The sequence below is a fragment of the Nanorana parkeri genome, unplaced genomic scaffold, assembly GCF_000935625.1.
Source record: "Nanorana parkeri isolate BGI_ZX_2015 unplaced genomic scaffold, ASM93562v1 scaffold1609, whole genome shotgun sequence".
Classification (NCBI taxonomy): Eukaryota; Metazoa; Chordata; class Amphibia; order Anura; family Dicroglossidae; genus Nanorana; species Nanorana parkeri.
The window spans coordinates 10,396-32,807 of record NW_017307877.1 but is presented as its reverse complement, the minus strand read 5'-3'; the positions used below and the strand labels follow the sequence as shown (position 1 = coordinate 32,807).

General features: G+C 45.7%; 1 protein-coding gene across 1 annotated transcript in view; it reads right to left on the bottom strand.

The window, feature by feature from the left end:
* LOC108799034 (calpain-9-like) overlaps nt 1-21,623 on the bottom strand; it is a 214,315-nt gene extending 192,692 nt beyond the window's left edge. The window contains exons 1-2 of the mRNA XM_018570847.1: nt 21,613-21,623; nt 20,711-20,788 (exon numbers count right to left, since the gene is read on the bottom strand). Coding sequence (XP_018426349.1) covers nt 20,711-20,788; nt 21,613-21,623 — 89 coding nt within the window. The remainder of the gene's footprint in view (nt 1-20,710; nt 20,789-21,612) is intronic.
* Between the last annotated feature and the right edge of the window lie 789 nt (nt 21,624-22,412).

Below are 22,412 nucleotides of genomic sequence, written 5' to 3'. Positions count from 1 at the left end.
CTTTTACGTTGAATGCAATAAAGCTGCATTTATTGCCAATACTGATTAAAGACCAGTGACTTTCTTACAAGTGGTGTCAGAAGTGGGATTCATTGTTGTACCGTCTCACAGTGGCCTTAAAGGTACAGGACCCAGAGAATTGAGGATATTGTGAAAGCTGCCACTGATACAAGCTGCCACTGTGCAGCAAGAGACTAACAGACAGGTAGCTGACTCAGCTGCAGTGCAACAAGAGACCAACAGGCTCCTGGCTTTGCAGATTGAAGCTTTGACTGAAGCACAAAAGACAGACCATGCTATGCTCAAAGAAACCCTGGACCAGATGACTGCCCAAGGATCTCCTAACCCACCAGCAAAGGGGGTAAGCCAGATACGCGCAAGCAGCTGTCTACAGAAAATTACCCTAGATGACGATGTGGAGACCTATCTGCCAGCGTTTGTTAGGATCCAGAGCGCCTCCAGGTGGTGCTGGAGCTGAGCCCTGCAGTTCTGGGCTCACCTGCAGCATTCTCTAGGCATCCAGGAACTGATAGGTACCAGACCACCACTGGGTGGTGCTGGGACCTGCAGCTCCAGTGCTCACCTGCGGGTGTTTCCCAGCTGCCAGTACTTAGCCATCACCTGGTGCTTCCTGGGAGGATATTTAAACCCTCCCTGCAGTCAGGATGATGGCTCAGTATTGTTTCCTGTGAGTCCTGATCCAAGTCCTGAAACCTGAACCCTGATTGTTTCCTGTGAATCCTGAGTCCCCCAGTCTGTCGTTATTTCTGGTGAACCCTGCTTTCCGTCCAGAGTCCTGTTACCAGTCCTGAACCCTGTTTGTGTCCCGAGCCCAGTTACCCATTTGCAGTCCTAAATACCTCCTGTTGCCATTACCTGCCTTTCCTCCTGTTGCCATTATCTGCTTGTAGTCTTGTTGATGTTACTTATTTATGTTTGCTTTTGGGTGTTGTTTAGTGTTGCTGTTCACCTGTGCCGGTATCCCTGACAAAATACTGAGCCCCCAAAACGACCAAATCGACCACACGGGGACGTGTTGGCTTTGGAGTGGGTTTCCCCCCCCCCTTTTTTCTACTGTCAAGATGGATATCGAGGGGATAAGCTATTATGCCCTTTTAGCATCCGAGGTGCCGCAGCACTGCCGACAATTGTTTCAGGGCTTCCCCAGAGCAGACCTATTGGAATGTATCTGCATGGCTCAGTGTTATATGGATATGACTGGTTGTTCTTTTGGGGATATTCAACCCCTAATCCAGATTTGTAGTGAACTAGCTTTGAGTGGTAATATGGGTGATGACTTCTCCCCTCCATTTAACTTGTCACAGGTCAGGTCGCTGGTGTGGTTCTTAGAGGATGATCCAGCTGGGTTTTTCAAACATTACTCTGGATGTTCACAGGAGACCTTGTTAAATTGTAGTGAGGCGGTTCAGTCCCTTATTGACTGGGGAGTCTGTGTGGGAACCTTGCCCAACCCCTGCTCCTGAGGTGGTTTGACATACGGTCTTGGCAGTCTGGCCCCCTTTCCATATCCCGATCGGGGTTAGCCATGTTGCCTGTCTGCCATTCAGCTACACCTGTTCCCAAGGCCACCCAGCAAGAACCTTTAGGTTTCCTGGCTACGTCTCAGCCAGACGTGGAGGATCTAGAGGAGTGGACTGACTGTTCAGAGGATGAGGCTGGGGATGACTGTCTGGGATACTTAGGGTTCATTCCAGCTCAGCCTGTTCTGGTTCCAGTCCCACCTGCTCCAGTTCCAGCCGCTCCTGTTCCAGTTCCTGTTCGAGATGATCTTGCTCCTGTTTGAGACGATCTTGCTCCTGTTTGAGACGATCTTGCTCCTGTTTGAGACGATCTTGCTCCTGTTCCAGTCGATGCCGATCCAGCTCCTGTTCCAGTCGATGCCGATCCTGTTCCAGTCGATGCCGATCCAGCTCCTGTTCCAGTCGATGCCGATCCAGCTCCTGTTCCAGTCGATGCTGTTCCGGCCGATCCAGCTCCTGTTCCAGTCGAGCCGATGCCGGTTCCCAGCCAACCTGCCCTGGTGCAAGATGCTTCATCCCTGGGGCCTCCCTTATCCACATCCCTCCATACTACCCTGAGAGGTTCCCTGCATCCTTTGGACAGGCTGGCCCATTCAAGCAAGTGGGGTCCTCGCTCATTCCTTAAGACCCCTTGCTCTCTGGCCTCTGATAATCCTGTGCCTGCTACCCAGCTGCTGGTCTATGATGATCCTGTGCCTGCTGCCCAGCTCCTGGTCTCTGACGATCCTGCGCCTGCTTCCCAGCTCCTGGTCTCTGATGATCCTGTGCCTGCTGCCCAGCTCATGGTCTCTGACGATCCTGTGCCTGCTGCCCAGCTCTTAACCTCCGCTGATCCGGTGCCTGCTGCCCAGCCCTGGTGCTTCCTGGGAGGATATTGAAACCCTCCCTGCAGTCAGGATGATGGCTCAGTATTGTTTCCTGTGAGTCCTGAGTTCCCCGTTCTGTCGCCATTTCCGGTGAACCCTGCTTTCCGTCCAGAGTCCTGTTACCAGTCCTGAACCCTGTTTGTGTCTCGAGCCCGGTTACCCATTTGCAGTCCTAGATACCTCCTGTTGCCATTACCTGCTTGTAGTCTTGTTGATGTTACTTATTTATGTTTGCTTTTGGGTGTTGTTTAGTGTTGCTGTTTATTAAACCGTATATAATACATACTGCCCTGTCCGGTGTGGTCATAAGTGTTTGGTCTGCCTGTGTGGGTACCTGCGCAGGTGTGGGGTCACCTGTGCCGGTATCCCTGACAGCGTTTGAACGGTCCGAGAAGGCTGGCCTCCAGAACAGTGGGCTGGAATTATTGCACCCTTTCTCCTGGGAGAAGCACAGAAAGCCTATTTTGACCTGGAAGAGGAGGCTGCTGCGGACTATTCCAAACTGAAAGCAGAGATCCTGGCTCGGTTAGGGGTGACTGCAACAGTAAGGGCCCAGCGTTTCTACAACTGGAGGTTCAAGGAAGGAAAAGCTCCCAGATCCCAGATGTTTGACCTAATCCATCTGGCTCGGAAGTGGCTCAAACCAGAGACTCAAACTCCTGCACAGATCATAGAAATGCTTGACCGTTATGTGAGAGAGCTCCCAAATGGCCTCCGGGAATGGGTCACTGAGGGAAATCCCCTGGACTGTGATAGCATGGTCGCACAAGTGGAACGATATCTGTCTGCCAAGGACTTGGACCGATCTCTCACTAGGTCGAGTGGAAAAACCCAGAGACCGGGAAACAGGAAGAGTGGATTGGAAGCAGACTTCGGATTGGGAGCCCGTTTTTCAGACTCTAGAAGTCAAAACCCTGGGAAAGAGGACCACACTAGGAGAAACTCCATAACTTGTTTTGAGTGTGGCGCAAAATGACATGTCAGGGCGAGATGCCCTAATCTTCCTGAGCCAATGCAGTGTGCACTAGGGGAAGATTTCTCAGACTTTTGTGGGCTTATCTGTTTAGCAGGCCTGGTGGAAGGGGGACATACCTTCCGAGTACCTGTTCTGTTGGACAAACAAGAGACAGTAGCCCTGGTGGACTCTGGCAGTGCCCTAACTCTGCTAGCCAGTAAATTAGTAAAACCTTGTCGGGTTCAGAAGTATAAAACAATGGGTGTACTGTGTATTCATGGGTGTACTGTGCGGTATCCTACGGCCAATATAGAGGGCAGTCTGGTCTTAGCAGTGGTAGTTCCTCGCCCTCGGCATTTGGAGGGTGTCCCCGTGCCGATGGGGTCAAGGGCCTCTTCCTCACAACCTTAAAATCCTTTAATTGGAAAAAAAACAGACGCATTTTTTGACTATTCCTTTAATTAAAAAAAAAAATGGCTCCATCGATGTAATCCAGCGTCAATCACGATGCACGAATGTTATTCGGGTCTGTGAGCTGAGGTGTCATAATGCTTTTCATATGACACCTCGGCTCACAGACCCGAATAGCATTCGGGAGTTTCCGAATGCGATGTAGTATTTGACAGCTGAGAATGTCAAATGGGCGGAGCAAGCCGTTATGTCACGGCTCCCTCCCCCCCTCTGTTCGCCCATCTGTTGACACTCGGGCTGAATGTCATTTTGCGGTGAGTTTTCGTCGGGTTCGGGTGGTCGTCATGCGGTGGGACTTTTTTTTATTTCGGCAGGTTGGCGGGGGTCGTGCATCGTGATTGACGCTGGATTACATCGATGGAGCCATTTTTTTTTTTAATTAAAGGATTAGTCAAAAATTGAGTCTTTGTTTTTTTTTTTAATTAAAGGATTTTATCTAAAAGTCTGGACTTTTTACTATTTGATTTAACCCTTTAGTGAATGGGTAGGGGTACAAGTACCCCTTACTCATTCACAAGGGGGGAGGGCGGCATCTGGGTGCCCCCTTTATTTAAAGGGGTACCCCGCTGCAAATAAGCCCCCTTGTCCGCAGACCCCCACAACCACCGGGTCAGGGTTGTGAGGAAGAGGCCCTTGTCCCCATCGGCACGGGGACACCCTCCCAATGCGGAGGGCACGCGGCCTGGTAAGGCGCAGGGAAGGGGGCTCGATCGTCCCTCCCCCCTTTCCTGCCCTGCCAGTGCTCGGATCAAGGGTCTGGTAGGACCCATTTTTGGGGGCCGGGGTTCCCCCTTAAAATTCCTACCAGACCTAAAGGGTCTGGTAGGGATTTTGCGGGGAACCCCACGCACTTTTTTTGCTTTTAACTTGGGGGAGGGTCCCTCCTAACATTCCTACCAGACCTAAAGGGTCTGGTATGATTTGGGGGGGAACCTCACTCTTTTTTTCATCTTCTGCAGACTGTAAAAAACATTTTTTTTCTAATGTCACTTTGCTGCTAACGAAATTTCGTCCAATAAACGAAATTTCGACCGGACTACCGCTAACGAATTTCGGGAATTCGGATTCGTTTGCATTCGTTTTAGCTTTAATTTGGAATTCGGATGCACTCGAATGTCTGAATTTCCGAAAATTTGTCCGAAATTCGATTCGGAACGAAACGAATCGCACATGTCTAGTATGCAGCCGCATACTTGGATGACGTGATCATTCATAGCCCAAACTGGGAAAGCCATCTGGACAAAGTGCAGGCAGTGTTTGACACTTTTAGAGGAGCTGGACTAACGGACAACCCCTCTAAATGTGCCTTGGCTTTAGCTGAGGCTAGATACTTGGGTTATCTGGTTGGCAGAGGACTTGTTAAACCGCAAATGAACAAGGTAGGAGCTATACAGAACTGTCCCAGACCACTCAGGAAAAAACAGGTCAGAGCCTTTTTGGGACTTGTAGGCTACTATCGGAGGTTTATTCCTCACTTCGCTACAAGGGCCGCTCCGCTCACTGACCATATTAAAGCCAGAAGTCCCTTCCTGGTCCAATATGACTGCACACCAGCAACATGACTGGTAAAACATTCCCATAGACACACTCCTAAACCTTGTGGACAGCCTTCCCAGAAGAGTTGAAACTGTTATAGCGATAAAGGGAGGGCCAACTCAATATTGAACCCTATGGACTAAGACTGGGATGCCATTAAAGTTTGTGTAAAGGGAGGCGTTCCAATACTTTTGGTAATATAGTGTATATATATATATTTGAGAATGCTAATGGATGTTTCAGACACACACACGCATATGACATTTGCAAAAGAGACACAGGGTCTGCTTAAGGGGTCCAACCCACAGGTGGGATGCCATTTTCTCTGAATAAAAGCCAGCAGCCCAAAGGTGAGGGAGGACTTCAGAAGAGGTCTTCAGAATGGAACTTTGAGCAACAGAGGACATCACTCTGACCAAGGGAGGTCTCATCATGGAACTCTAAAACAAAGGACCTAGACACCAGTGACTGCAATGAGAAGCCATTTTCCTGCGAACGCTTAATTGCCAAGAAGTCCAGTTCTTTACGGAATTTATGGAATATGTAGCCTCTACGCTAAGTACTATTTAGTGTTTCCTCTCTTAGAAACCATTACATGTACCAGAAGGATAGTGGCGTGGGTGCATGTAATTGTTTGTTTGTAGCAGCCTGTATGTATGTTTGTTTTACTTTTGCTTTTCCTAAGTCTGAAACCGCAGCATTTTCACCAAGTAAAGTACTTTAAATGCTACTGGGTTAGTTTTCCTTGAGCTTTACTGCAAGAACAGAAAAACAAAATAGAAATTATCGTTTTGCCAAGCTTTACATTTGGGCTCATCCTTGGGAAAAGCTTTACATCTTTGGGATTTGTAGTCCAGAGCATTACAGTTGGGGGCTCGCCCGGGATTGCAGTGGACTCAACTGAAACAGACCAGTCTTTAGGTTTTGTACTAAATCCAAGTTGGGGCTTGTTGGCCAGGATTTGTACTAAACCCAATTGTAAAAGTGTTTTCTGCTTGTGCTAGGGAAAATGCTGTGTAAACTGTTTAGGAAAAGCAAAGCTGTAGATGTTTTTGGTGTCCAGGAGGGGGCGTGCAACCTGCCTGCTTGGGCCAGCAAGGTTGCAGATGTTTCTGGTGTCCAGGAGGGGGTGTGCAACATGCCTGCTTGGGCCAGAGATAGTCAGTGGATGCCTTTTGCTAAGGAATTAGCTAAGTATCCATCTCCTTTTAATAAGTCATGGAGTGGTAACATTTCAGATGATTTAGCAAATTTTACCTTTGAGAAATTCTGTTTGAGCAAAACAAATAAGAAGGCAGTGTCCTTATCTGGTTGGTACTCTCTCTACTGAAACAAAAAGAAGGGAAAAAACAGAGGCAGAGGCTAAGGCGTTAAAAGTCCACCTAGCAGTTGTCTTGGAGTATGTTCAGTCAACTGCTAGTCGGGCCGATGATTTGGAAGAACGGTGTGCAGCCCTCATGACCAAATCAATTAATTGCTTTAAGGAAAAAGAAAGGCCATAGACCAGATAGCAAAGCCAGGGTGCGTGTCATTGTCACATCCCATAACTGGGATTGTGAACATGTTCTATCCTCAGGTGATAGTGAGGATGAGGAGATAGCATTTGATGATGATCACTCATTGGGAAAGAAACAGTGTGCCAGACCTCTTATTGCTAAGCATAGGAAGAGGCAGCATAATAGAAGATATGGCAGATGGGGAGGTGCATTACCGCCACCCCAGAGATGTAGAATTTGAAGACATAAGGGAGTCTACGCAAACTGAACTCCCAAGAACTGGCAAAACAATACAAGCAGAGGTCTAGGGATCCCCTATTAAGTTGGCTCCTATGTTTGTGGGATGATGGGGCAGACAGCGTTCTTTTGTCAGGCAAAGAAGCAGTGGCTGTGGGAGTGTTAACCCATGATCCACAATTCTGCCAGGCCATGCATAAGGCCCTAGAGTTTACTATGAATTTTTTCACTGTTAGACCTTGTGAGAGATGGGATAGTCCAGGTATATGTTAGTTCTAGTGACCTTAAAAATGCCTCCTCTTGAAGAACAATGAGAGAAGGTATTGCCAGGTTAACGAGATGGGCTGTATAACTGGACTAATTAAGATGCCGGAATGGATGGGCCCAGATATGGAACCGTTCATGTCTGCTCTGGGCTCCAAGCTGATGAAGTCTATGCCATTTAATCTCAGAGCTCCTTTGTTGTCTTTGCTGGGAGGCCTGGGATTAAACAGCAAGATTCATGAAGCCACTACCCTTAAACCAGTTTCGGGAACTAGAAGAGACTAAAACAAAACCTGTGTTGGTGGTGATCAAGTTAAAAACAGACAGGGGGAAAGGAAGCAGAAAAAGACAGAGAAGACTGGGAGGTCAGGAGGGAAGACTGGAGGTACAGAGAAAAATAGAATAGTTATCTCTAGAAGGCAAATGTGGGTGGACCTATTAAAGGCAGGAGTACCCAGAGATGAAATACATGGGGTTTCTACTGTAGAATTGATGAAGAGGTGGAAACAATTAGTGGGGAAATCTGCCATGGTTACAAACACCACCAGTGTTGACAACATTAGCCTAGGGTTAGATGAGATAGAACAGACCCCTCCCACTAGTCCCAAAGTAATTCCCAAAACTGGCCATGAACCTAAACCCAAATCCCTTTACCCTGGGGTGGAGTTAGAGAGTCTCAGGAAGGAGAACCTGGGGGGTTCCTTATCCTTTGTGAAGGGAAGGCAGGTCTTCAGTGATAGCAGTGAGAACAGTGACAGCTGGAGACCGAAGGCCATTTGTACTTGTCACTGTATGGTGGGGGAAGTCCTCTTCTCCCACACATGTAATGGCTTTAGTAAATACTGGAGCTGAAGTTAGACTTTTACATGGTAATCCCTCCCATCACAAAGGAGCAATTAGGACACGGGTGAAACTGGCTATTGGCAAGGGAACGGGATTTTGGACAAATGTTTTAGTGTCAGAATTGCCTGAAAATATTCTTGGTATGGATGTACTTCAAGGTCAGTCAATCCAGACTGAACGGGGTACATTCATATTCGGGTATCCACACAAGGCGTATCTTGTAGGGACGGTGAAGGCTGTGGTCAGAGGTCATGCAAAATGGACCCCCGTCTACATTCCTCCACCAGAGAAGCCAATCAGTCTTAAGCAGTATAGGCTGCCATGAGGCCACAAATAAATTGGGGAGACTATTCAAGAACTGCTGAGAGTAGGGATCCTTAGACCTGCTGTAAGTCCTTTCTCAGCTCCAGTGTGTTGTGGAAATTTTACTAGGATGTGTTTTTAGTGTACTGTAATATTTTGTCATTATGTCTCTCCGTGTCAGGGTTTGCTGCGTCACGCCCAATTGGAGCGTGACCCGGTTTAAATCCCCACTAAGAGTAAACCATTGGAGTAGATATCTTATGTGCGGCGGAGCAGTGTCTTCTTGGCGAATGTATGGACGCCGGCTGGGGCCCACGTACAATGCATGGATTTATTGGCTTGCGTGGATGCATTTGTTTGGAACGCAGTATATGAAAGGAACGTGCGTTTGTTGTCTCTAGTGCGCCTGATCAACCGCTGGAGATAATATGATGTTGGCCCTGTAAAAAAGGACGCATGACAATCATAGTAACGTTATTGGGCATTGCTCACTGAGCTGTGCTGGATAAGGTTCGCTCCAGTGCTAATGGGAGATTGTGTTTGTGGGTCTGGAAAGATGGTGGCTAGGAAAACATGCGGCTGTGCACACGGGTTTAATTCTGTGCACACCACTTCTACTACATGTGCTTTGTTGACTGGCTATGTATTGAGGAAGTGATGTTAGTTGTTGACATCACTTCCTGGTTTGCTGGTTGTTGAAATCACTTCCTTTTTGAAATCACTTCCTGGTTTGCTGTGTGAGACATCACTTCCTGTCTGACATCACTTTCTGTTGGGCAGCTATAAAAAAATAAACAAATACCTGTGCTGATTCTCGAAGCATGGAACCTCGCAAGCAAGCAACACCTGTCTCCTGTGTCCTAACTCTACATGACTCTACAGAGGTACTTCCAGTCCTTGCACAAAAGAGCGTAGTACAACTGTGCTTTTAAGCACGGGGGAAATTCTTTGTGTTTGACATACTTTGGCGCAGTTTAGTGCGGCATGAATTTGTGCGTTGAACCAAGCGAATTTCCATAACAAGTGTTTCCAGTAGAGATACCGGATGGGACTTGTCGAATGACTGTGGATTACAGAGGTCTAAACAGGAGGCACCCTCCATTCAAAGTATTAGTCAGAGAGAGAGGCAAGAAGCCAGTTAAAGGAGAGATTTTAGCGGTGAAACGCACCTGTAGTAGGCTGAGTCTGAAGTGGATCTTAGGCTGAGGATAAGGCGAAGACGTAGTCAGGCAGGCAGGGTTGGCAACAGTCCGGCAGCGAGGTACAAAGTCGGGATCCAGGAGAGTAGTCGGGAGGCAGATAGAGGTCTTGACACAAATGAGCAGCAAGGTACAAAATCGACAGGCAGAAGAATAGTCCGGAAACAGGCACTGTAGCGAGTTGGCATAATGGCAAAGATAGGTCTCTAGGGTCTGGTTCATACACTCAGTTTGTCCATCAGTCTGTGGGTGGTGTGCAGTAGAGAGGGACACCATAATCCATAATTTCTTGCAGAAGGATCTCCAAAATTGGGATATGAACTGGGAACCACTGTCTGAGACTATGCCAGTAGGTATCCTGTGGTGTCTGACAATATGGAATAGGAAGAGTGCAGAGAGAATTTGAGCTGAAGGTAGTCCCAAAAGTGGTACAAAGTGAGACATTTTAGAAAAACAATCCACTATGACCCATATAACTGTCATACCATCAGATTTAGGAAGATCTGTGATAAAATCCAAAGTAATATGGGTCCAGGGCTGATGAGGTATGCTTAGTGGCTGAAGTAATCCAGGGGGTAATGTGCGTGGTGCTTTTTTGGCAGCACAAGTTGGACAGGCATCTACATAGTCGACTACATAAATTTTTCATTCCCGGCCACCGAACGTGACTTTGCAAGGTCTTAAGGGTGATGGTAATACCTGGATGCCTGGAAAGTACTTCATCTTGTGCCCAGAGAAGTACTGCTTTCCTGAGTCTCGGGGCCACAAACAGACAGCCTGGTGGTACCTTCTTACCTCGAGGTATGCAAGTTTTAGCTCCCTGTAACTGTTGTAGTAGAGCAGTGGAGATCTGTGCTACAATCTTGTGTGGGGGAATTATGTACTGCTCTGTGAGCTGGACAAGTTCAGAGGATATAAACTGACAAGAAAGAGCATCATCTTTCCTGCTCTTGTGTCCTGGAATATATGACAAAATAAAATTGAAACAGGAAAAAAAAAAGGACCCACCGGGCCTGATGTGAATTCAGACGTTTGGCAGACTGAAGATACATCAAATTTTTGTTGTCTGTCAGAATCATAAAAGGTTTTAGTGTCCCTTCCAAGAGATGTCTCCATTCAGTCAGTGCCAGTTTAATTGCCAGAAGCTACGGTCCTGTATATATTCCTCCAAATACTTCTGCTCTGGCTGGGATAGATGATATGTCTTTCCTCTGGGAAGTGATGCTCCAGGAATCAGGTTAATTGCACAGTCAAAAGTACGGTGTGGAGGTAGGACTTCTGCTTTCTGTTTGCAGAAAACATCCACAAATTGTGAGTATTCATGTGGCAGAGAAGATGGTGTCTCCACAGAAGCCAAGATACCGGAGTTTAGTCTCTTGGGGTGATGTATGAAGCCAGTCAAAAGATGGGTTGTGTTGTTGCAAACAGGGGTATCCCAATATCACAGGCAAGAAGGGAGATTCAATTATAGATAAGGTTATCCTCTCCTTTTGCAGGGCACCGATTGAAGGGTAACAGGTGTCGTCTTGAATTCCACAATGCCATTTCCCAATGGCTGGCCGCATAGAGTAGTGACATGCAGGGGTATGGGCTTGTAAATTAATGGGATGTTGTGCTTCTTAGCAAAACTGTAATCCATGAATATGCCAGCTGCCCCAGAATCCACAAAGGCCTCACAGTGCACAGGGCGTGACATTACCTGGATTATGGCAGGTACTGTTAACTTCGATTTGGAGGAATGATTAACAAGGTCTAACCCAGCTCCTCTGACACAGGTTAGACCTTCCCTTTTACTGGACGGGAAGGGCAAGAGGATAATATGTGTCCCTTTAATCCACAGTATACACATAGACCCAAGGAGTGTCTTCTCTGTCTTTCGGCTTCTGACAAATGAAAACGATTGACTTCCATGGTCGCTATTGGTTCTGCAGGCTCAACTGAAGTCTCCGGGTCAGGCTCAGGTGGTGTTTGGAAATGGGGAGCTAAACGATACACTGGACGCGACCCCTTACGACTCCTTTTCTTCTCCTGACACCTTTCATGAAAGCGAACATCCAAGCGGACACATAGCTCAATAAATTTTTCAAGATCACCTGGGAGATCCTTATAAACCAGTTCATCTTTAATGCGATCTGTAAGTCCTTTGTGGAAGGCTGCACACAGTGCACTAGCATCCCAGTTTGCCTCTGCAGCCAACGTGCAAAACTCTATAGCGTACTGTGCCACAGTTCTTGTGTCCTGCTTTAAGTCCAAAAGAGAGCATTCAGCTGCCGAGATCCTACCCAGTTGATCAAAGAACTTCTCAGCGTCTTGTAGCAATAGATCATTGCGTTCAAGGTATGGGGTGACCCATGCCAAGGCCTTGCCCTTTAGTAAGGATATCACAAAAGTCACTTTCGTGGTAGAAGGGCTAAATGCCTCAGGGTTGTTACGAAAGTGTAACTGACACAAGTTTAAAAAACCTCTGCAATTTTCAGTCTCACCCCCAAATTTTTCAGGCAAGGGGCTTTTGAGAGGCACAGAAGGCACAGCCGGGAATGGTACTGAAGTGGCTGGAGGGCTTGCCTGCGCAAGGATTTCATCATACAGGTGAGCTCACCCAGCTTAGTGTCCAGGGAAGACAGATGTGCCTCATGGGCACCAAGCAATTGTCCTTGCTGTGTAATAGCCTTCACCACCTCAGTAGGATCCACTGTCATAGGCTGAGGATAAGGCGAAGACGTGGTCAGGCTGGCAGGGTCGGCAACAGTCTGACAGCGAGGTACAAGTCAGGATCCAGGAGAGTAGTCAGGAGGCGGGCAGAGGTTTTGACTAGTGATGGTCTGAACAGGCCCGAGTTTGGTTCGTATTGGGACATTCGAATGTCCGAAAAGTTCGAATTTGAACTCAATGCAAGTCAAGGGGGGTAGAACTTTCAAAAACGATTGTGCCCTTTAAGAGGGCTTATATGCAAGTTTAATGGTCATAAAAGGTGTATGAGGGTCCGGGTACTGCACTAGCCGACAGGAATCAATGAACAAAAAACCCCCCCCAAAAAAACGTTTTTGAAGGAACAGTGATTTTAACATCACTTAAAGGGTAACAATAAAAATGAAAAATTCCTTCAAATATCGTGCCTGGGGGGTCCCCTTAACCTGCCTGTAAAATGGCACATCTGTATGATGTATAGAACCTGCTGCAGCAAAACTGATAGTTCTGAAGAAACTTTTTTTTTTATACTTAGAGCGTGCAGTTCCCCCTCCCAAACAATACCAGACCCTTTAGGGTTAGGAGGGACCCAATTTTTATTTTAAAAAAGCATAGGGTTCCCCCTTAGTCATACCAGGCCCTTAAGGTCTGGTAGGTATTTTAGGAAGGAACCCATGTAACAAAAAAAAAAGTTTGTGGGCTTCCCCCTTAAAGTCATACCAGGCCCTTAAGGTCTGGTAGGCATTTTAATGAGGAACCCCACCCCCAAAAATGGGGGGAGGAAATGTGGGGTCCCCCCTAAAATTCTATACCAGACCCCTGATCCGAGCATAGGCCCGGCAGGGCCGAAAAGGGGGTGGGCGAGCGAGCGCCCCCCTCCCTCCCTTCCACACCAGGCGACATGCCCTCGGCACTGGGAGGGTTTCTAAGAGGATCTCGGCAGCTGAATGCTCTCTTTTGGACTTAAAGCAGGACACAAGAACTGTGGCACAGTACGCTATAGAGTTTCGCACGTTGGCTGCAGGTCGCCCCTGGAAAAGCAACTTGTCCCCATGCCGATTGCTGGTGGCCCCTGTGAGCAGACCAGCGCTCAAGGGGTCTTGTAGAGGTGCCCTGCACACGTCTGTGCAGGGTGAATAAGCCTGCAGGAATCGTGTTCACCCTGGAGATGCCAGATCTGAGCCTGGTGGGAATCAGGTCAGCGGCTGCCAGGAGGTCATGGACGCTCGCTCAGAAGGAGAGGTGACGGATTCCCTGATACCCCGACTGGCTATCTCCATCTTAAGCCTGTTCCCTGGGTGCTGGAACCAGAAGCAAGTGACTTTGTAGTGGAAACCTGAACTGTTTTTTTGAAGAAAGCACACAGAGTTTATACCTCACAGAATCAGATAAGAGTTCAGTGTGTTACATTGACCAATCCCCTCCCCCAGACAGCCGGGTGCCGCATTGGAATTCCTTAAGCACAGACACTCTTTGAACCTAATGAATGTCCTTAATCAGATCATGCCAAACAATGGCCACTCCAGACTGCTGCCTTCACAAAATATGTTTAGCAGAAATGGTATCCAAACAAGATGGAAGTCCGGATGGTTCAAATCAAGTCAAATAGTGAAAAGTTCTCTCTCTAGATAAAACATTAAACAGGAAAATACACACAGCAAACAAAGTTCCCTGGGGTCAAAAAAATCTCTGCAGCCGTAGGTCCATAGTCAGTAGGAAGGAGGCTAGCCATCAGGCTCCTCCAGCAGCCCCAGTGATGGTTCAGTCTGTGGCTGGTGGGAGCTTTCCTGTGCAGCCTGGTGAGTGTTTGGCCTCTTCTTTTCTGTCTTCTTTACAGTCTGCATTGGGGGGGTGGGCCCCCATTACTCATTTGACTAAAAAGGAGATATGTTTTCAATGGTCCACAGAGGCGGAAATGGACTTCTCACATTTGAAAACCTTATTCACAACTGCAACTTGTACACCCTAACCCAGAACTTCCTTTTATAGTAGAAGTGGATGCCTCAAATACAGCCATTAGAACAGTCCTTTATCAGAATTGGTGAAAACATATTATTACATCCATGTGCATTTTATTTCCGCCAAATGACAGCAGCAGAGCAGAATTATAGTATCAGTAACAAGGAACTGTTAGCGATAAAATAGGCCTTCACTGAATGGAGACATCCTCTGGAGGGTGCCACACACCCTGTGACTGTCCTCATTGACCATAAAAATCTTGAATATATAAAATCTGCAAAGAGGCTCAATGCAAGGCAGGTGAGATTAACTCTCTTTTTTCAAGATTTAATTTTGTGATTTCTTACAGCCAGAATGTAAAAATGTAAAAGCGGATGCTTTGTCAAGAATCTCAGATAATTCTTCTACTGACTTGGAACCAGCTACTACTATCTTACAAGAAAGACACTTGTACCCTGCAAAGCTTTTTACAAAGATTGAAGAAGCTTATAATAGGGATCCACTCTTAAACGATCCACCAGAAACCATTCATATGGACTTTTATGATGGCCATTGGACCTTTGAAAATAGACTGTACATCCCCGAATAGGCACAACTTAAGGTGCTACAGTTGGTACATAATTCAAAATCTGCTGTTCACCCAGGAATTAAGACGACAGTAGACCTCCTTGCCTGTACCTTTTTTGGTGGCCTTTTTACCTGAAAGATGTACTACAACCCCTCCCTGTGCCATTTCGACCCAGAGGATTCATTTCTATGGATTTTATTGTTGATCTACCGCCATCAAAGGGATTTATAACTATCTTGGTAGTAGTAGATTGTTTAACAAAGATGGCCCATTTTGTGCCCATCACTGGCATTCCTACAGCTGAGGACACTGCAGAAATTCTAATTCGAGAAATTTACAGACTGCATAGTCTTTCAGATGAAATAGTATCGGATCAAGGAGGCCAGTTCACGTCACGACTATGGAAGACCTTCTGTTCTACTCTGGGGATTGAAGTTAATCTATTTACTGCCTTCCATCCAAATTAAAATGGGCAGACTGAAAGAACTAATCAAACCTTAGAGCAGTATCTCTGTTGTTTCATCTGCCATCTCCAGGACGACTGGGTTGAATGTCTACCATTAGATTCATCTTTGCCAACTGTAAATAGAAGACTGTCTGCAGACAGACACTGACGAACCATTCCTTCCTATTCATTATGTGAGAAGGTCTGGCTATCCACGAAACATTTGCAGCTTAAACTTCCTTCTCAAAAATGTGGTCCTAAGTTAATTGGTCCCTTTAAAGTAATTGTACAAATCAACCCTGTAGTGTACAAACTTCTACCTCCTTCATTGAAGATCCATCCTGTTTTTCATATATTTTTTTAAAGCCCTTCAGAAGGAATCCTTTTCCTGGACACACACACACACCTTCCACCAGACCCAGTCCAAGTGCAAGGGGAGGAAGAATTAATTGTGGAAAAAAGTATTGATTCCCGTCTGCATCGTGGTAAACTACAATACCTGATAAGATGGAAAGGTTATGGTCCTCAAGAAGATTCGTGCAAACCAGAAGAAAATCTGCATTGTCCCCATTTAATCAGGAATTTCTACAGACGATATCCTGATAAGCCAAACAGAGTACCGTCCGGTGAACGTTCCTTGAGAGGGAGGGGTAATATCGGAAATGGAGGCTGCCTGGCCTGGGTCTCCCACACACTGGACCATGACTTATTAGGTTTGCCACCTTGGACTTTGCTTCTGGACTTGAATATGCTATAGTTCTGCATACTATTGTCCTGCATACCAAGCTTCTCAATCAGCCTTACCTGCTCCTGATCTTGTCACCAGAGTACTTGGCCTTCTATTTAAAGTCCACCCTGTTTCCTGGCCAGATTATTGTACGCCACACATAATCCAGTTTGCTGCCTTGTGCTACCTCATTTACTACTTGGAATCAACTTTGGCTTGTGACCCCGACTATTATTATTATTATACAGGATTTATATAGCGCCAACAGTTTGTGCAGCGCTTCACAATATAAGGAAGACATTACAATCACAATACAATTCAAGAAAGACACTAAACTCTTCTACTGCAACGACCCCGGCTTGTGACCCAAACTACAAAACTCTTCTCCTGCATCGACCTGGCTTGTGACCCCAACACGGATTCCTGTCTAGCAATTCGGACTATTCAACCTCTTATTCCTTAAGAATAGTGGTTAGCCTGAAGATTCTGGCCACTAGTCTCCACTCTCTACAGGTATTCTCCTAACACACATACTGTATTATTTAGTACTTGGAACAAGAGAAGCTGGATTCATATATAGAGAAGATTGGCCGGAACGTGATAATGCACAATGGCTCCAGTGAGGTCACACTCAACAAAAAAAGGATGTTGCACTTATAAGGGAGTCCAGGATGGAAGATATATGCATAGCATCCAATGAGAGCACCAAACAAGACTGCATCAGATTCAAAAATCATTTAATAATGGAATGGGTTTATAAAAAAGAACAGCTCCAAGGAGAACACACTAAAGAGCACCACTCCTCCACGACTCAGGAAAGGAATGAACCAGGTGCTTGCCTCTGGGACCACATCCTCGCTCCAGTATGAGCCCATACAAACAGAAGAAAAGCTGTCCACACACCGGATTCTGCTGGATTAGTTTATTAAAGCTTGTACCACATCACTGGTGTTCCATCCAAGGTCCACACCCTCTGATGTGTTTCACCCAAACAGGGGCTTAGTCCTAGAGTCCTAGTTCCATATGCACTAATGCACCCCCATACCATCAGAGATGCAGGCCTTTGAACTAAGGCCTTTGGTGCAGGACTTCTCTAGAGTCTCTCCCAACCTCTGGAACTCTTTACCCCAACCTGTCCGTCTGTCGCCCACCTTGACTACCTTTAGGAATTCCATAAAGCCTATCCCACCTTAACCTAAGCGCTCAACCATCACGTTCTCAAACAATTCATCCCCACACAGCTCCCTCCTCATGTATCACTTGCCCCTCCCTTTTAGATTGTAAGCACTCACGGGCAGGGCCCTCCTTACCATCTTGTCTTGATTTGTATTGTGATTGTAATGTCTTCCTTATATTGTAAAGCGCTGCACAAACTGTTGGCGCTATATAAATCCTGTATTATAATAATGATAATAATATTAATAACTGAGCGCTGATAAGCTGGAATGTTCCTCTATGATTGTTAGCCCCTGTGTGATAGCAATAAAGTTAAATGGAAAAAAGTTTAAAAAAAACTGAAAAAGAAAAATTGATAAAAGTAAAAAATAATAAAATACAAACGTGATAAAGTAAAAAATAAATAAAAAAAGTTAAAAAATAATGAGATAAATTAAAACCAACACAGTCTACCTGTTGCCAACTGTAAATACAAGACTGTCTGCTTTGCAAGACAACCAAGAATTACTGAAGACATTACATAAGGCTAGGGCATAGGGCATTGTGTGAGTGCTGCCCCCATTCCACTGAGTGCCATATTGTGGTAGCTGGGCAGCAGCACTCTATCATGCATAATGTGCATTAAAGGGTCATTTCACTTTCCCAAGTAATTTGGGAAATGGAATTACCCGCTAAAATGTGCCACCCCACGCTATACTTACCTTTCGGCAAACCGTCCTTCTGCTCTGCTGGTACGGGTGTACTATCTATACCCAATACTGCTGTCAAGCACAGCCCTGCACTATGGATTTTGAATTTCGCTCGCAAATTGCGAGCACTCATTGGTCAAGTAGATTGTCATGAGGGACAAGTAGTTTGGGCCCCCGCTTTAGTCCTTGGACAAGTAGTTTATTTTTAAAAAATTCACACCACTGCACTGACCTCTTCAGATGCAACATGCACCGCAGCAAGCCCAGCCCTATTAACCGTACTCAGGGCCAAAACCTAGGGGGGCAGAGGGGGCATGTGCCCCGAAGAGGGCACCCCATTAGGAGGAATATTACTATTGATATCCTACCGATGTGAATTTACCGCTCCTTCAACCGCTGTTCTGCAGGCACTGCCGGGGCTGCATAGGGGGGCCTAGGGGTGGAAAAATGCACCTTCAGACACCGAATCCAGAGGTGAGCAGGAGTGGCATCATGCAGAGCAGCCAGGAAGTAAGAGGGCATGGACTTCAGGGACCAGGGAGTGGGAGTTGAGCTGTCACTAAGTGTAATGGATTCGGCGTATTGCGTTCCACCCTGGAGCGCAACGCCGACGTGTTCCATAGCGAGACGCGCGGCTTGCGTTCCACAGTGGAACGCAACGGCCGTCAGACGCCGGCAGACCCTGGCCAATCAAGGCGGCCCTATTTATACAGGGGAAGAGCATAGCAGCGGCGTTCCACTAAACGAGTGTGCGCCCTGCTATCTCCCCTGGAACGAACCTACAAATCAGCAGACGGAGGGAACCTCTCCCCTACAGCCTTGTTCAGGGATCTACCCGTGGAAGGATCCTTCTCCGCAATACCGCAAGTACCCCTTGTCAGTGTGCTCTGGTACTAGAGACTGCTACCATTACGTTTACCAGCTGCATGTAGTGATTGTTACATTACTGCTATTAGGAAAATCCTGCTTTGCCATCACTGCTGTATATACTGTGCTCATAACGGGGAGGTACCCATAACTGCTGTATTAACTGCTCGCACATACTGCTATCAACCTCATACTGGTATTCCATGTATTGCTTCATGTGACGTGTGCTGCATTCCTACCATTACAAATTGTACTTGTATGATATCGAGAAACACTTTCGTGCTAAATATGATTTCAGTTTAGATCCGGTGATAAATGATGCTGGTAGCTTCAAAACTCTCCGTTTTATGATTGAGAGTGGCACTGAAGCTCCGACTGATTTCACCCATTACGAGATTCAATCAACTAGGAGATGTGCTCCAGTTGATGCAACCCGACTCTGCAGTTGAGATCCTGACAGAGCAATTAGGCGCATTACACTAAGTAATCACAGACAAAAAAGTCTATAGAACCCTCCTGCACATTGACACCTGCTCACTGCTCCTGTATATATGTAAAAAAAAAAGAAAATATATTTTTCCATCATTAAGAAGAGCTGGCTTCTTGTGTAAGTCCAAGCCCTCCTAAGACCCTGCACAGGCCACCTAAGACCCCCACAGCCCACCCTGAGTCCCTGCACAGCCCTCCTGAGACCCCGGAGACATCAGGCCACACAGAGCAACACAGAGTATCTAGCTTTATATTATTCTGCATTGCTGTATAATTTATTGCTGGCATATGTATTCCTCTATAGCTGGTGGTATTCCGTTTTGCTGTATAATATATTGCTAGAATTTGTAGTCCTCTATAGTTGGTGGTATTCTGCATTGCTGTAAAATGTATTGCTGTGTGGCGGGCCTCCATGGTGGATCAGTGTCTTTAGACCTGCTTCCGTGCTCCCCCCCCCCATTTCACATGAATGTGAGGCTTAAAATCACTTCATTCAAGTCTCTCCTCCATGACAGACTAGAAGGGGCCGCACCAGGAAAATAGAAGCGAGCCCAGAAGCGGCTCCTAGATTAACAAAGCAGCACTGGAGAATAAGGCGATTTTAAGCCTCATCTCAGCGGTGGATCAGGAGGGGAAAACTTAGTCACGGGGGAACAATTGGTCCAGAGCATTGAATTTGCGCGTCTTGACCTTGCAACGCCTCTGTGAACCTCTGCCCATCTTTACTTCTGAGACAATGACTCTCTTTTTATACCAAATCATGTTACTGACCTGTTGACAATTGGCCTAATTAGTTGCAAAATGTTCTTCCAGCTCTTCCTTGTTAGTTCCACTTTGCCAGCTTTTTTTTTTGCCCTTTCCCTTTCACCCGGTTGCCTTTTCCTGTCTTTTGAGACACGTTGCTGCTATCAATTTCAAAACTACCTTAGTTTTTTCTTAAAATGGTACATTTTCTCAGTTTAAACATTCATATTTTCTATTGTGAATACAATGTGCGTTTATAAGAGTTGGAAATCATTGCATTGTTTTTATGTAGATTTTACACAAATCAGGGTTGTAAATGATGAGCGATGTTACATCAGCTACCTGTAAATTACTGAGGAGAATTTATCAAAACTGGAGCAGACAAAATCTGGAGCAGCTGTGCATGGCAACCAATCAGCTAATACCTTTTATTTTTAAAGCTTAACTGAACTATAGGGAGAAGCCGATTGGTTACAATGGGCAACTGCTCCAGATTCTGTCTGCACCAATTTTCATAAACCCCCCTCTATGCATTAATTTACTGGCTTCTGGTAATAAGAAGTGTATTACAGTATATGGAAGTCATTTTAAAAATATGCTATTGCAATTATAGTCACCAAATGGCTGAAATGATAAAATTAGCATACCAGAATTCACCATCATCAAGAGATGTTTGACATAGACGCTTTCTCTCTGCTGGATCAATGGAACTCCATTCTGGAGAACTTGAAGATAATTGTAAAAATAAAAAATAAAAGTTATTTTGCAGCAATAGTTTATACTTTCTACAGTTTGTTACATTTTTGCTTGTGCAAACAGTGTATACACTATGAGTAAACCCAAAATCTTCATGTATTTCCGCTTTTGCAGCCATTTGTTACATGTTCTTATTCACGTAGCATAAGCTAAAAAAAAAAAAAAGCTTCTTGCAGTTTAAATATCTTTACTTTGGGTTGTGAGGGGTTTGTTAATTATCATTTGTAAAGTAGATGTAAACACTGCCTGTCCTAACAAAGGGTTAAAAAGATTACAACCCTGACTTCTGCATTCAGAATGTTAATGAAGTTAATAAAAAACACAATCCTCAAATTTCAGTCTTAAGTCTTTCTACAAGGACAGATCACTGTGAAGGTGCTCAGAAAAAAACAATCTAGATTCAGCTATCTTGACTGCTGCAACAAAACATCTAAAATGGTAAGAACTATGTAACTATGTAAATATGTTTTTTTTAAATGACTTTTCGTTATGCCATGTGATTGGGAACACATAAGCTATAGAGAGGTTTTCTCAAATGTTACTGCAAAAGTGGAAAAACACTTTAAATGAGAGGCAGGCTGTACTTTTTATTCAGCTTTTGTCTTTCTTAGTGCTCATGTGCTTTGGCTTTTAATTGTGTCTGAGCTATTTTTCTTCCCAATTCAAGTAAGTCATAATGTAAAAGATAAACACCTTTTAAGCAAATCCACAAGTAACTCAAGGGCAAATCAAAGAAACTTAGAAACACCTGAAAGCATACAGCATTGAACTTGCTTCTGAGTGTGCTACTCACATTAAGTACATTATAGCATAAAGGAAACATTTATAATACACATTCTTGTATCATTCAATTTGGTATAGATAATGTGACACAGGCTTTAGAACACTGATTTGGTGTATTGTATATAGCTGCAAAAACTTTCATCACCTACATTTGTTTTGGCATGTAACATTTTTCATGTGATCGTAATATCAGCACTACTATCACCTTAATTAAAATCTGTTAATCTTGGATATCAAATCTACGCTATCAGCTGCGATATCGGAGCTGAAATCCAACCTTCACTCTCTAACAGGTCGCATCCTCTCGATCGAAGAAGTGACCACACGCCACTCAGCGGCACTGACTAGGGCTCGGCAGACTTCCAATGAACATACCACCCGCATGCTCGAGATGCACCGCTATCTGGAAGATCTGGACAACCGAGGCCGCCACCACAACCTGAGAGTAAGAGGTGTCCCGGAGACCGTGGAGGCGGATCAACTTGAATCTACACTACTTCTCATCTTCAACGGCCTGCTAGACAGGCCACCTGAATCCCCGGTCAGCATGGAACGCTTTCATCGCGCTCTGCGCCCCAAAGGAAGAGAAGCCGAACCTCCTCGGGATATAATATGCTGCCTGGTGGATTATCGTCTGAAGGAAGACATCCTCCGCAGGGCAAGAGAGAAACCGCAGATTCTTTTTCACAATGCGGAAATAAAGCTGTTCCAGGATCTCTCCCATATTACCTTACAACATAGAAGGGCCCTCAGGCCTCTGCTGCAATCCCTCCGATCCCGAGGCATCGCTTACAGATGGCGCTTTCCGTT